Source organism: Metschnikowia bicuspidata, assembly GCF_001664035.1.
Source record: "Metschnikowia bicuspidata var. bicuspidata NRRL YB-4993 chromosome Unknown METBIscaffold_4, whole genome shotgun sequence".
Taxonomy (NCBI): domain Eukaryota; kingdom Fungi; phylum Ascomycota; class Pichiomycetes; order Serinales; family Metschnikowiaceae; genus Metschnikowia; species Metschnikowia bicuspidata.
In genome coordinates, this window is record NW_017387734.1 from 895,308 (window position 1) to 910,179 (window position 14,872).

Below are 14,872 nucleotides of genomic sequence, written 5' to 3' on the forward strand. Positions count from 1 at the left end.
GACGACCCACCAGGCAGGCTCCGAATTATTCTTTCTTCTTTTTTGGCATGAATTAGCTGACATAGAGATGGTTCTGCATTGGTACCCAAGCGGAATACCCTCAGGGCCAGCGCGAAGATCCACAAATTCAGGGCTATACGACATCGACAACACAAGGGCCATACGAACATCTTCAAATTCAGAGCCATATGAATATCTACAAATTGAGGGCCATGCAACCATCTAAGAATTGAGGGCCATACAACAATCTACAAATTAACGGCCATGCAAGCATCTACCAATTCAGGGCCATACGACATCGACAGATTCAGAGCCATACTAGCATCGACAGATTTAGGGCCATACAAATATCTACAGATTTAGGGCCATTGAACCATCTACAGATTGAGGGCCATATGACACCTACAGATTGAGGGCCATATGACACCTACAGATTGAGGGCCATATGACACCTACAAATCCTGCGCCCTATGAACATCTACAAATTCTGGGCCCTACGACGTCGACAAATAAAGGGTCATACAACCATCTGCAAATTCAGAGCCATTCGAACATCTACAGATTCAGGGCCATGCAAACATCTACAGATTCAGGGCCCAACGAAAATTAACAGATTTAGGGCCATGCGACATCGACAAAGTAAGGGCAATACAAACATCCACAAGTTAAGGGCCATACAAACATCTACAGATTTAGGGTCATACGACATCTACAAATCAACGGCCATACCAACATCGACAGATTCAGGGCCATACGAACATCTACAAATTAACGGCCATACAAACATCTACAAATTGAGGGCCATGCAACCATCTAAGAATTGAGGGCCATACAACAATCTACAAATTAACGGCCATGCAAGCATCTACCAATTCAGGGCCCTACGAACATCTACAAATTCAGGGCCATACGACATTTACAAATTCAGGGCCCAACGAACATTGACAGATTCAGGGCCCTACGAACATCTACAAATAAACCATCTACAAATTCAGAGCCATTCGAACATCGACAGATTCAGGGCCATACGAACATCGACAAATTAAGGCCATACGACATCTACAAATTAACGGCCATACAAACATCTACAAATTGAGGGCCATGCAACCATCTAAGAATTGAGGGCCATACAACAATCTACAAATTAACGGCCATGCAAGCATCTACCAATTCAGGGCCATACGACATCTAAAAAATCAGGGCCATTCAACCATCTACAGATCCAGCGCGAACATCTACAGGGCCAGCGCGAACATCTACATATTTTCTCAGGGCCAGCGCGAACTACAGATCTAGGGCCATACGAACATCCACAGATATCCACAACAACCCGCGGACCCCGCCACACCGTCTCTTCCGCGGCCAACAAGCCCTATTTTGCCCATCCACACCCCATCCTCCACCCCATTCGCCCGTCTCACAGCCATGTTCGTGAGGCTTCTCCACGCACAGCCCAAGTGCACGCGCCCCCCCAGCCAAACGTGGCTTTTACAGCGCCGTTTCCACAGCGTGCCTTTCCAGGACAACTTGACGCCGGCCGACGACGACGCGTTCGGCTTGGCGGACTTCCAGCACTACCAAGAGGCGCCGGACGTGCGGGCGCTCCGCGAGCAGCAGGGCATGTCGTGGCCGGTGCCGGAAGACGGGCCTGGCGCCGGCCCAGACCAGGAAAACAGGCCGCAAACCCCGGAAACAACGGCCGCGCCGGCCCCCGGCGAGCTCCGGCCAAGTGCCTGGCCGCGCGGCTTCGAGCAGCTCTGCACGGCGCGGGAGCCGGTGGTGTTTGTGTCGCGGCTCTCGGACCCCTACGTCAACTTGGCCATCGAGGACTACGTGTACAGCCGCATGCCGTTGGCACCCGGCAGCTGCGGCAACCGCCTCATGTTCTACGTCAACGGCGCGTGCGTGGTGGTGGGCAAGAACCAGAACCCGTGGCGCGAGGTCAACATGCCGGCGCTCTCGAACTTGCGGATCCCGTTGGTCCGGCGCCGCTCGGGCGGCGGCGCCGTGGTGCACGACGTGGGCAACGTCAACTACTCTTTCATGACGCGCAAGGAGCTCTTCGACCGCTTCTCGTTTGCGCGGCTCGTGGCGCAGGCCGTGACCGCGGCCGGCGGCCCGGAACACGCCCTCGCCGTCAATGACCGCGGCGACATTGTCACCGCCGCCACCCGTGAGAAGGTGTCCGGGTCCGCGTACAAGCTCTCGCGGGGCAAGTCGTACCACCACGGCACCATGTTGCTCAGCCTGCGGCTCGGCGTGTTGCGCCTGCTTCTCCACAGGGACGAGTCCGCGCTAGGCCACGTGCACGCGCCGTCGGCCGTGGCGTCGGTCCGCTCGCCGGTGGCCAACGTGGGCATGGCCCGCGACGACTTCATCCGCTGTGTCACGCGCGCGTTCCAGGACAAGTACGGCTGCGTGGCCGGCCGGCCTGCTGCCGAGGACACGGACCCCGCAGCGTTCGACCAGACCGAGCTCCTCGGCCTCCAGGGCTTCGTGGACGCGTACTCCGCGCGCGAGTGCCCGGTGTTCACCATCGACGAGTCCGTCGCACTCCCGCACGAGGTCGTTGCTACGGCCGACGAGCTCCGCCTGTGGCAGTGGCGGTTCGGCGCCACGCCCAGGTTCCTGCACCGCTTCCACCACCGCGAGCGGGGCGTGTGCGTGACGTTGGACATCGAGAAGAAGGCCGTGGTGGCGGCGGTCGCCGTGGAAGGGCCGCCCGACGCGCACCACGCCTTCCAGTTCTTGAAGGACGTGGTGGCGCGCGGCGACCACATCCAGTACACGGGCAGCAACGTGGCCGGGTTCGTGGTGGACGACGAGCTCAGCGAGTGGCTCGGAAATGCAATCGACGGCACTACCTGAGCCGCTCGGCCACGCGTGGTCATGCACGGCGAGACGCCCTTCTTTTTTCTGGAGGGGCCAGAGCCTCTCGCCTCTTTTGGGAAGGGGCCAGGCCTTTTTCTGGAGGAGCCAGGGCCTCTCGCCTTTTTCTGGAGGGGCTTGGGTGTGCGGAGGCTGCTGCTCCTGGATACGCCGTGAGCGCTAGTTGCAGTTCTGTTTGGGCGCCTTGCCTGGGCCGAATGTGAGCCACTTGGTGGTCATCCACAAGTAGCTCGTCACTGGAGCGCCACAAGCCGCCTGGCCTCCGTCTGAAGGCATGTCTTGAAAGAAGAGGCGAGCCATTGGAATGGCCCCTCTTGCCCCTCTCATCTTCTGGGGTAGCTGAAGACTTGACAGCAACTCGCCAAAGATGCCCATGCTCTCGGATCCAAAATATCGGCCGGCCAGCCGTTTCACAGAGGTGCTTTCCCTCAGCTGGAACCCTTCTGCGTATACTTCAAGAGACGCGGGCCTGTATCAGCCGCTTCGTGGTGGTGAGATGCCTAGGCAAGGGTTGAGGTATTTGATGGTGCGAGTATTGGCCAGCCACAGTCCTTGCAACTACAGGAGCCTCTCGACAAAGAGAACAAAGCAAAGACTCTAATGCACGGTTTTCCGGTACCGCCTGTCGTTCCGAAGTCATTTCTGGTTCCGAGGACTTTCTGGTACCGATGATGCTCTATTGTCCACGACCTTCTGGTTCGAAGACCTTTTTTAATTTGGAAGCTTCGAAGACCTCTCTTTTGATTTCGACGATCTAAGACCTCTCTTTTGATTCCGACGATCTACTAATTCCGAAGACCTTCTGGTTCCAAGGACCTCTCTTTTGATTCCGACGATCTACTAATTCCCAAGAACTTCTAAATCCGAAGTTTTCTTCTGATTCCAAAGAGAGATTTTTTTTGGTACAAACGACCTCTCTTGTTTCCCAAGACCCTCTGATTACAAGATGTCTTCTAATTCTGAGCACCTTCCTGATTCCCAAGACCTTTGTGTGACTCTTCTGATTCCCAAGACTCGTGACTCTTAAACTATGTAAATACACCGCCAGTAATACAAGAAAACAAACGCCAATACTTGCCCTTTCGGAAATACACATCGACGGCATGATGACTCTGGGCCAAGACCGTCCAGGCAGACCCGAAGTGCTTTGACTAGAGCCTCGAATACAACCTACATACTGCGGTAAGTACGTTGCTGTCTTATTTCTCCATAGACACAAAAAAACTATGTTCATGCCTCCCGTCTATTTACACATTGTCCTGACCAAATCCGTCTTCTTCACGGAAGCTTCAAACCGTGGTTGCCCTTGTAAGGAGCGTATTCGGGAGGCGTCCATCCGTCCAATACTGACTCATCGTCGAGTCGGTACACCTCGATACCCAAGGGCCTGCAGTTGTCTTGCATCTTGGTGTCTCCGCCCTCCTTTTCACCCCAGTCCCAGTTAGATAGGTCTCCGCCCGGACACGCACTGATAGCTATGATCAAATCTTGCTCAGCAAACATCTCGAAATAGTCTGTTTTCTTCGCGGGCGACGCCTCCATGAAATACTGGTCGTACTCATTGAGCCCAGTTACCTGGAAGACATTCAACACATCATGCACATCATACTCAGTCAACCCAAAAGGCATTACTGCACGCACTAGGTTCAGGTGGCAGTGGAAGTCATTGTCTTCTCCCGAAATAAGCTTGTCTACATAGGGATCACAGCGGGTACCCAAAGTATCGTTGATGCGCCCGCCCCATTCGGTGTGCCGTCCTCCTAAGGTGTCTGCCGTGATTGTGACCAACGGACGCAAAAAAGGTAAGATAGACCATAACCGGTCACATGTGGACACGTGCGCCGAATGCAATTGTCTAGTCCGGGCCGCCCAGAACCGTTCCCGGTGGTTGTGCTGGTTCCAGATATTGAGATCACAAACCTGTGGGCCCTCGGGTGTCGTGAGCCGAACTAGCGATTTTGCCGGCACCTTGATGGCAATGCCGCTTCTGGGAGCACACAAATGGGACTCCACTTTTGTTTTGGGTGCACTGGCAATTCGACCGTACAAAGCCTTATCAGCATAGATCTTCAGGCCTTTTTGAGGGAAGTACGCCGGGCCCGGTTTCCGCGTGCCGTAGCTGGTTTTCTGCGGGACCTGGCTGCTAGCAGACGTTTCAGACATGTTTCAGAAATATCCAGGGGTCAGAAAGGTGCGTGGGGCCAGAAAAAGAGAGACTGCCTGCCGTGGTTTTACGGTGCTGGAGGTGGAAATTAGATCTTGCGCCCATTTAATACTGGTCCCAGGCGCGCATTTGCGGACACAAACGGCAGGTGATAGCGGCCGCAGGCCGCAGGTGTAAGCGAGCCATCTGAGATAACAAATGCGCATAGACTGGGCCTATCGCTGGCAGCCCATAAAGCGGGCGGGCCTAGAAGTCACAGACAGACATTTGGGTGGGATACATATATGTGGTCTGGTGGGGGGCTTTTGAATTTCGTGCTCTTTTTTTTCTTCTTTTAATAAGGAGTTTGCAGACTGTGGATTATTGCTGCGGGACCGATTCTCCGCCTGCGGAGATTCTGCGGAGCGCTTTGCCGAAATAGGAGCCACGGTCCGAAAGAGCCTTGGGGCATTTCGGCGGAACGTCTCCAATATTTTTCATTTTTTTGGAAAATAAACATTTTATTATGTAGTTGCTTTGCATGAGTGCATTTGGTGACTCTCAGGAATTCTTCCAAAGGCTGTTTTATACTTGGATGTATAAATACGACTCGGCTATCTAAAACGTAGCCTATAGGTAGAGAGAGAATAATGCCATGGTAATAAATACAGCTTATATTCCCCACCAAGATTTGAGCTCGGCTGTGAATAAGCAGCGGAACTATTGATATAAGTTATGATATACACAGAATCATAGCATACAGAATAAGAGCTTACCGTAGAATGCTATTTTCTATAATAGTTATGGAGTCCTGGAAAAAACATATCCCTGTACAAATTTTGTTTGCTTTTTATCGATTTGGTTGCAGGCAGTATCATGGGAAACTATATCATACAGTTCTGAGGACAGCTAAAACAAGATATGATGAATATGGCCCACAATTAGAAGGACAAATCCACAATATTCACATAGGGATCATCAAGTAAAAATAAAGAGACACGTTATTGAAGTGCTGATGAACTGTGAGAAGACATGTTTTGGTCGTTGAGACCGTGGATTGGGATATCATCAAAGACTTGCCTCTAATTTCAATGAGTTGACCTCTCACACGATTGCACTCACGAACAGGCCATTTAGAAGACTGAGCAACTGGCCCCTTATCAATCGTTTTATACTACTCTTTACGGTCGGACGCATTAATTACTTTTCTGGCTGGAATGAAACGCATGGTCTGTCTTACAAAAAATCTCATTCCGAAAGTGTCTGAGAGATGGAGCTCCAAACGATTTCTTCCAAGAAAGAAGATCTTTTGTAGGCTAACGATTTTGTTTAGTGGCAGCATATTAACAATCCCACGTCTCCGCGGTGCTATTGGAAAGGCTCTTTACTCATTCAAGAGTACTCTAATGCTGGTTCATTTACTGTTTGCTCTGGGTCTCTGGGGCTTGTTCCACTCTTGGGCAAACCAGTGGTAAGAGCCAAGCTTGAGATCCAAAAATCGAATAATCAGGGTGCTTCAGTGGTTTCAGAAGTGTGCTGAGTGAAAATACATCAGAAACCGAAAAATGCCGAGCTGGAATTCGAGCCGAGTCAGTTGGCTTTGTTTGAAGTGTGAGGATCCTCGAAAGTGATTCCCAAAGACCCACGAAACTTTATGCCAGCGTTCAGCAGCAAGACGACATACCAGGCAACCTCTTTAGTCTGATAAATCAGAAATCAAACAGTTTGCTACTTTGATAAGACTACAGATGAACTGTCGTATATCCAGGTCCAGTCCGAAGCGCATAAGAATACGATACCACAAGAAAAGAGATAGATCTTTCACTCAAAAAATAACTATTGTGAAGTTTAGTTAGAAACTGGAACCAAGCAGGGAAAATCCAGACGCATTCAAGTGGAGCCCTGCCGTGAGAAGCTTGTACCAAAAGAATCAAGCAATAATGGCATACGAATAAAGAAACGTAGCATGTCCGATATCAGACCTGGACTTGGATAATTCTTCTGCCTTCAGAACAAACGGAACTAAAACTGAATGAAAAATAAGAAAAAAAAAAATCACTACCAGAATAACTCAATTACAATACAGCCCTATATTGTCTCGTGTTCCCATCACAGGCATACAAACAGAGACATACAACATGTCTAATCAAAATACCACAATCCCATTGCCTCATCGGTAGCATGCCACTTCCACTTTTGTTCGGGAGGTTTGGGAATTCCAGCAGATTTCTCGGCCCTTGCACACACCCCTCCGCCGTTCCGTGGAAGTGATATCCCCGGATAATGCCTGTCGCAGTCCGGGGTAAATGTGGGGGAAACCGCGGGCTCGGAGTCCGTATAAATAGCGGACGCGATCCCCACAAAACATTCTCGGACGTCTGCAAATTCAATCGGAAAACGCCACACAAAGCCAAAAACCTGGTCTTTCGATTCGCAAATATTACCTCTCTTTTTAGCTACGACACACCACGCCCTGGCCATGCTTAGAGCGTATACTCTCTGTAATTCATGGGTACCCAGTGCGGCCCGCAGACACTTTTCCCACGGTGGGCCCAATTTAGCACAATACGGATTCATTGGGTTGGGCCAGATGGGCCAGTACATGGCAAAACACATCTACAACGCGTTGGAGCCCCTGGACAGGCTCTATGTGCATGACGTGGTGCCGGAAGCCACGTCTGCATTTGTAAAAAATGTCACCCAAGAAAACCCAGCCAATAAAAGATTATTGCGGCCGCTTTCCAGCACGGCTGATTTTGTGACCAGCGTCGAAGAGCAGTTGGATTTTCTCATCACAATGGTCCCCGAGGGCCGCCACGTGAAGCATGTGGCGGAGGAGTTTGTGCAAGCGCACAGGCAAAATCCGGCTCTTTCGGGTAGCAAAAAGACCGCCGTTTTGGACTCGTCCACAATCGATATCCAGACTTCTGTCGAGGTGCACGAATATCTTACAAAGCAGCTCCCAGGCTTCGATTTCATCGACACTCCGGTTTCGGGAGGGGTTGCGGGCGCAAGGAAAGCCACCTTGTCGTTCATGCTCTCGAGAACTGCCCATGAAGACGTGTCTCCTGCGTTGAGAAAATTGTTGAATATGATGGGCAAAAACATCTTCCCTTGCGGGCCAAACCATGGCTCGGGACTCGCAGCCAAATTGTCCAACAACTACTTGTTAGCCGTGACCAACTTAGCCGTGGCGGATTCTTTCCAGTTGGCCAAGGCGTTCGACTTGAACTTGCAGGAATACGCAAAGCTCGTGGCCGTTTCCACGGGCAAGTCGTGGGCTTCTGTCGACAACTGTCCCATTCCGGACGTATACCCGAAGGAGGCCAGCATGCCAGCCGACGTTGGATACAAGGGCGGTTTCATCACCAAATTGACAAAGAAAGACTTGGTCTTGGCGACCGGCTGCGCCGAGTCTGCCGGCCGCTCTTTGTTCTTGGGCGACATCTCGAAAAAATGGTACCTCAAGGCATGTGAGCGTGAAGACTTGGCCAATCGTGACTTGGGGGTTTTGTATGAGTGGCTCGGCCAGCTCGAGGAGAAGGACGGCAGGATCGTCGACAGCAAAACTTCCGAGAAGTTCTCTATATAGATATAGCTATATCGACCTGACTGCGGTGGCTCTTGTATAGCCCAGGCGCATCTCGGCATGCTAATTCGAAGTCATCTGGTGAGTTCCCCTCGGCTCTTTGTACATCACGTCCTTCGGGGAGTGGCTGATCTGGCTCAAAGTGGCCTGGCTCCCATTTTCCCCTGCGTCCAAGCTGTCCGTTCGTATGGCAGGAATCACCCCAAAACTCTTTTGACGCGGCTTGGGAAGATGGTCAACAGCCAACCCGCCGTCGTCGTCCATGTCGTCAGCATAGTGTTTACTCAATCTTCGGTTGCGGAAGTGGGGCAAAGCGCTCGCGGTCCTGAGCTCGTCGAATCGATTGGATGTGACGAGATCCGTCATGGAGCCCATGGGGTCGTGTTGTCTGTCCGAGTCCACCAGGAGCCTCAGATCATTCCTAGTCGATGAAGGAGAAAGGAGGGGAAGAGTCTGATTGAGATCATAGTCGTCAGGAGCGTTGAGCCTATAGTTCGTCAGGCATATTGATGACTTGCGAGAGAAGGCGTCCTGCCCATGTTGCGAAGGCGGCGCTCCCAAGTCGGTGATGTCCGTGCTGATGTCAACGCTTGTGGGCACGTCTTGTTCAGGCTGGCTGGCTGGGGCATGTGCCTGGATCACGGGAACGCGCGTATCGCTGGCTTCTGGCTTGGATGTGCTCGAGTTAAAAGTAGACCCGCTGCTTTTAATCGAGGTGGCGTCGGTGGCGGTGGCGGAGGCGGTGGTGAAGGGGTCGGAAGTGCCGTGGAGCTTGCGGGGCGGGCCGCTCGGGCCCGGCGCATCCGGCGCGTCTTTCCTGCTTTTCTCCGACGAGCCGGTGCTGTTCAAGGACGCGCGCTCCGAGGCAGGCTTGCTTCCCCGCGTGTCAAACAGCATGTTGAGCTTGTCCTTGATGCCCATGGAGCCCGAGGAGGACTCGTGGCGCAACGCCTGGGCGGAGTCGAGCCGCAATGGCGAGAGACTCACGGACGGCGAGCGTTCCTCGTAGGCCGGGGGCAAGGTGTCGTCGGCCACGCCCATGATGCTGAAGTGCGGCGGGTCCATGGAGGGCTCCGGCAGGCCGCGCCCCGGGCTCGGCACCGGGGACACGGCGGGACTGAGGGCCGTGGCCTGCGGCGAGCCGATGGTGCTCAAGACCTCGGCGTTGGCCGGCCTGTACAAGTTGGAGTCGAGGTGCATGTCGGCGTCGCGGAGCATGGGGCTGGCGTGGTCGGCCGAGCTGGCAATGTGGTGGAACTGGATGGGCAGGCGCGACGGGAGGCCGGACGCGTCGACCACGGTCACGTTGGGCGAGGCCGGCGGGAGCTGGGAGTACGTGGGAAGCGCATCCGGCTCGCGGTGGTATACGGGGAGAAGCGTGTTGTTGTGCGCGGCCAAGGGCGAGTAGAGGTGGATGGGCGAGTCGATCAGGATCTCGTAGTGCTTGCGCTTCTCCGGGCGCAGCGGGTCGTGCTTGGAGATGCGCAAGGAGATCTTGATCCAGTGGTGGCACAGGATGCCGTCCACGGCCGTGTCCGGATGGAGCGTGTCGCCCAGCCTCCTGTTGACGGCCGAGGGCACGAACATCTGGAACTCCAACTCGCGCGGCAAGACCTCGTCGTGCGGGCCAAAGGCCGCGGGCAGCGTGCCGGGGCCCAGGAGAAGCGACTGGTTCTTGCCGGCCTTGTGCTCGAGCAAGAGGTACTTGCGCGAGGGCTCGGTGCGCTGCACGGAGTTGTTGCTGCACGAGTAGCTGCAGTCCTCGGTGATGTACACGCGGATGCGGTGCAAGGCCACCTTGCCGAAGAGCGGCACGAACTTGAGCGACATGGGCAAGTACGAGTCCAACACCACGGACTTGCTGGCCACCACGATCTCGTAGCGCATCTGGTCCTCCCAGTCGCGCTCGATGACGATGGGCTCGTTTTCCTCCACGCTGTGGTCGGACGGCACGCGCACCACGGTGATCGGGAGCCGCCCCGAGAGGTGCGACTTGAACGTGGTGTGCCGCGTGACGCTGGCCTCGAGGTGGTAGCTGACCGAGCCGAAGGACGTCTGCACGGTCTCTGGCGACAGCGCCGGGAGCGGGTGCTCGAAGTTGTACACATAGTCGCCCGGCGGGAAGTAGCCCGGGCGCGCCTCCGACGCGTTCTGCGGCGCGGACCGGGCGGTCGCAAGGTCGACAAACGAGCTGACGGGCGAGAGGCTGTGGGTCGTGGACGACGCGATTTTCATGATGGACGCCGCGAACAGCGAGCTCTCGGGCACGGCCAAGAGCTGCGGCCCGGGCTTGGCGCTGCCGCCGCCGGCCGGCGCGTGGGCGTCGAGGCTCAAGGGCGACACGTCGTCGCACGCGCCGGCCTTGCCCGCGGGCACCACGAACGCGGCGCCAAAGTCCGCCGTGTGCGCGTCGCTGTGGTAGAACGGCCACAGGTGGTTGGCGAGGTCCCTTGTTTCGGCGTACACGTGGCGCCGGGGCGGGATTCCCTCGGGCCAGTCGGTTTTCTGCGTGCCTTTGAAGGTGAGGCTGACGGCGCGGATCTTGTTGGGCTTGGACACGCGGAGCACGAGCGAGCCGCGGAGCAACGTGGGCGGGCGCGTCTCGTACTCGGCGGGCTTGAAGCCTTGCACAAAGAGGTGTTTTTCGGCGGGCACCACGTACACCTGGAGCGTGGAGGTCAGAATCAAGGGCAGGCGCGGCAACTGCGGCAAGAGCGCCGGGCAGTCGTCGGCGCCGCCGGGCGACAAGGCCAACGCCGCGTCGGGGAAGAGCGGCGACCGCGGGAGATCCATTTTCCGGGCGGAGGGGGGGATTTCTGGGGGGTGTGTGGTGTTTTGGCGGCGGTCCTGAAAAGAGCGTGAGGTTGCGGTGGATGGGGCCGTGGATTTGGCGCGGTAGATTTGGCGCGATAGATTTGGCGCGATAGATTTGGTGCGATAGATTTGGGGCCGTAGATATGGGGCCGTAGATATGGGGCCGTAGATATGGGGCCGTAGATATGGGGCCGTAGACTTGGTGCGAAAGACTTGGCGCGATAGATATGGCGCCGTAGACTTGGTGCGATAGTGCGGGTGAAGCTGGTGCGCTAGGCTGGGCGCCGCAGAGTTTGGCCCGAAGACTTGGCGCGGTGGATTTGAGCCCGCGCCTTTTCTTGCCTGCAGCGGCGGCATTCAACCATGTCTGACGGCGGCATTTGGGGCCTGTAGTATGTGGTCAGAGTTGTGTTTTGGCGTCCGTTGTCTTAGCTTCGTCTTGGTGTCAGCCGTCTTGGTGTCAGCCGTCTTGATGTCAGCCGAGGCTTTGTTATAATTTGTGCTTTGTCTTGATTTCAGCTTGTCTTCAGCTTTGCCTCAATGCCAGTTTTGCCTCGATGTCAGTTTTGTCTTATTGTCAGCTTTGTCTTGATGTCGCTTTGTCCTAATGTCACCTTTTCCTTCATCTGGCCTTTGTCTTAATTTCAGCGTTGTCTTAATTCCATCTTTGTCTTAATATCAGCTTTTCCTTCATCTCAGCTTTTCCTTCATCTGACCTTAGTCTCAATATCAGCTTTGTCCCAATGTCAGATTTGTCTTAACAACAGCTTTGTCCTAATTTCATCCTTGGTTTAATCTCAGCTTGCCATAATGTCAGATTTGTCCCAATATCATCTTTGCCTTAATCTCTCCATTGCCTTCATGCCACGTTTGCCTCAATGTCAGCTTTGTTTTGATGCCACGTTTGCCATAATGCCACCTTCACCTTAATGCCACGTTTGCCTAAATGTCACCTCTTCTTCTCTTTGCTTCATTGACTCTTGGTCTTTCCTGTGTTTCTCTGTTTTTGCTTTCTTATCTTTTCCTTGTTATTTGTCTTTTCTTTGCTAGTTCTTGCCTGTTTTGTCCTCCAGCTTGATTGAGCTTGCTGATTTGATACTTGACTTGCCGCTTCCCTCTTCAATCCCGGCGTTCCCTCAGCCGAAAATGTCTAAAACTTGCTTTGTGGCCTTCTCTATCTTAATAGAACATTCCGTCTGCGGTCTACTCGCACACCCAGTTATCTCCCGGGCCCTGGTTTAATGGCGCGCCCAATTAATATTCCGCTGCGGCTGCGAAACTGGGGTAACGCCAGATCACTGCGGCCTGAAATATCGCAAAAAATATCTATCGGCTTTACTAAAGCGTTACCTCCCTGATTTCGTGTCACGTGCAGCCTTTCTTCAAAGGCGTATCGCCTTTTGTACGAACCCTGGCGGGTACACCTGGCTGGTAGCTAAAGAAGCGTGATAGCTGTACCAGATCAAGAAAACACAATCTCGCCAATTCCGCGTGATAGCTGTACCAGATTAAGAAAACGCAATCTCGCCAATTCTAGTCTGTCCTCAAAAGAGCGAGACATACCGAATCCCCAGAATTGGCTGTGTGCTGCCTCAATCATCACCGGTTATGCTATGGCCGGCTCTATTAGCGCTGGCTCCATCACTTCTTCAGTCACGTGCACGCGCTTAGCTTCGGCCTCTGCAGGCTGCCCGCCCCGGACTGGCCAATCCCATGACATCACGTTACCCAGGGCCATTAGGTAAAGCCTTTTCAAAAAAATAGGACGAAGATTCTATTTTGTTGGTTCCTAAGGCCATCGTAATGATTAAGGGGCGGTCGGGGCATTAGTATTTAGTTGTAAGAGGTGAAATTCTTAGGTTTTCTGAAGACTAACTACTGCGAAACATTTGTTAAGGACGTTTTCATTAATCAAGAACGAAAGTTGGGGGATCGAAGATGATCAGATACCGTCGTAGTCTTAACCATAAACTCTGCTGACTAGGAATTGACACTTTGGACTTCGCTATTCTGCTAGAGCTCAAACAGGCTTGAGCTGCTCGGATCTTCTACTTAGCTTTCTAGCCACAAAAGTTTCTGATGAATCCAGATCATTCGCAAGTAGTGATAATGCACCATCTGACTAGTGCCCATTTAGACACGACTGGCACCTTTCTAGTGACAACTTCCAAAAAAAAAAGGATATCGTTCTACCAGTATAAACCCATACTTACGTCCGTGTAAGCCGCACCATTCGCCGAGCGAATTTAAGACCTGTTTATTTTGCGTAAGAAGGCCCCATATACTCCCCTTGCAACGCTGTGCGACTGGGTGCGAAAAATGTTGTTATAAGTAAATACTTACGTGGAGCTTTACCCTCAGGCATCAGAATGTCGACTCTTTAAATCTTTAAAACACTTCTTGCAACCGTTAATCTGCCGATCAATCTTACAAGCCAACAATAGCCATGAATGCAGAGGAATTTGGGCGCCCACTTTAGATTCCTGATCTCCAGCAAACTGTCCTTCCAGACATTTGGGTGGCCCCAAGGAGCACCACCGCCACGAGACAAGAAACAACGTGTTGATTCCTATTCTTGATAAATCTCAAAGTTTCCAGGGAAAGAATGATTTGAAACTTTTTCTTCAATTGGAAGCCACTAAAATTTGTCTTGATCTTGAAGGCTTGCAAATTGAACGGTTGAAATACTGATACAAGTCGATGAAAGAATATATGTGTTCTGTCACATCCCTTTAGCAACATTTCACATCTATTTTGAGCTTAAAAAATTGCAGCCAGAGCGATGAGAATATTTAGCTTGATCAAAATCCGTGAACCAGCCTTACTTTCTGAGTTTGGTGCCCGAAGCTGAATCCCATACTCTGACTATCAATATCTGAGCTAAAAGACTCTGTATTGCCATGGACAGGACAGGCACCCACTGAATTTCCAAACGGACTCAGCAAACTCACGACATGTCTGTCGACCATACGAGAAGCAGGTCTTCATTCCCACTGCTGTAGAAGGAATTAGATTGCAGCTCACCGGCGAAGCACAAAGCAACAGAATAAAATACAACGCTTGCACTATCTCTTCTTATGATCTGTAGTTTTTACTCGCCTTGGCTGTCACTAGTTTATGTTGGCCCATGCTGCAAAGAATGAATTATAGCTCAATGGTAAATCATTCCACTCATAATAGATGTATCTCAGTTCAATTCTGAGTAATTCAAAAATAAATATATGAAAAAATATGAGAACATGATGCTGGTTCAGATCAAATGCTACGTTGAAAGTATATTGTCCAATAAATTATCTTAGTCAGTATAATAACTAAATGCCACGCTTTCGGTAAGTCTAATAAACTCGAAGGACGGATATCGGCATGGAAAGAGATTTTAAAGTGTTTGCCGTGAAACATAGTAGACAATCTTTATGGAAGTATCTATGAATACGATA

General features: G+C 52.5%; 4 protein-coding genes and 1 non-coding gene across 5 annotated transcripts; 3 read left to right on the plus strand and 2 right to left on the minus strand.

The window, feature by feature from the left end:
- Nucleotides 1-1,425: 1,425 nt before the first annotated feature.
- METBIDRAFT_43565 (putative lipoate--protein ligase) lies at nucleotides 1,426-2,868 on the plus strand (the record flags this gene model as incomplete). The annotated part of the gene is made up of 2 exons (XM_018857675.1): nucleotides 1,426-1,632; nucleotides 1,720-2,868. 2 exons carry the CDS (start codon nucleotides 1,426-1,428, stop codon nucleotides 2,866-2,868), a joined length of 1,356 nt encoding a protein of 451 aa, XP_018710991.1.
- A 992-nt stretch (nucleotides 2,869-3,860) lies between these two features.
- METBIDRAFT_32476 (urea carboxylase-associated family protein) lies at nucleotides 3,861-5,114 on the minus strand. The gene has a single exon (XM_018856053.1). It carries the CDS (start codon nucleotides 5,050-5,052, stop codon nucleotides 4,168-4,170), a length of 885 nt encoding a protein of 294 aa, XP_018710992.1. The 5' UTR covers nucleotides 5,053-5,114; the 3' UTR covers nucleotides 3,861-4,167.
- A 2,244-nt stretch (nucleotides 5,115-7,358) lies between these two features.
- On the plus strand, nucleotides 7,359-8,738 carry HPD1 (Hpd1p). Its single transcript, XM_018856054.1, has one exon. The coding sequence runs from the start codon at nucleotides 7,512-7,514 to the stop codon at nucleotides 8,622-8,624; it is 1,113 nt and encodes a 370-aa protein (XP_018710993.1). The 5' UTR covers nucleotides 7,359-7,511; the 3' UTR covers nucleotides 8,625-8,738.
- Nucleotides 8,739-9,602: 864 nt separating this feature from the next.
- On the minus strand, nucleotides 9,603-11,414 carry METBIDRAFT_42960 (uncharacterized protein; the record flags this gene model as incomplete). Its single annotated transcript, XM_018857601.1, has 3 exons — nucleotides 9,603-9,861; nucleotides 9,958-10,827; nucleotides 11,005-11,414. Coding segments are annotated over 3 exons (1,539 nt in total), but the record flags the coding sequence as incomplete, so codon positions are not given.
- A 3,161-nt stretch (nucleotides 11,415-14,575) lies between these two features.
- On the plus strand, nucleotides 14,576-14,646 carry METBIDRAFT_t161. Its single transcript has one exon. It is a non-coding gene; the product is annotated as a tRNA-Met (tRNA).
- Nucleotides 14,647-14,872: the final 226 nt, after the last annotated feature.

Bases quoted from the DNA above. Each gene is read 5' to 3' on its own strand.
- METBIDRAFT_32476 (XM_018856053.1), bottom strand. From the start codon at position 5,052: ATGTCTGAAACGTCTGCTAGCAGCCAGGTCCCGCAGAAAACCAGCTAC.
- HPD1 (XM_018856054.1), top strand. From the start codon at position 7,512: ATGCTTAGAGCGTATACTCTCTGTAATTCATGGGTACCCAGTGCGGCC.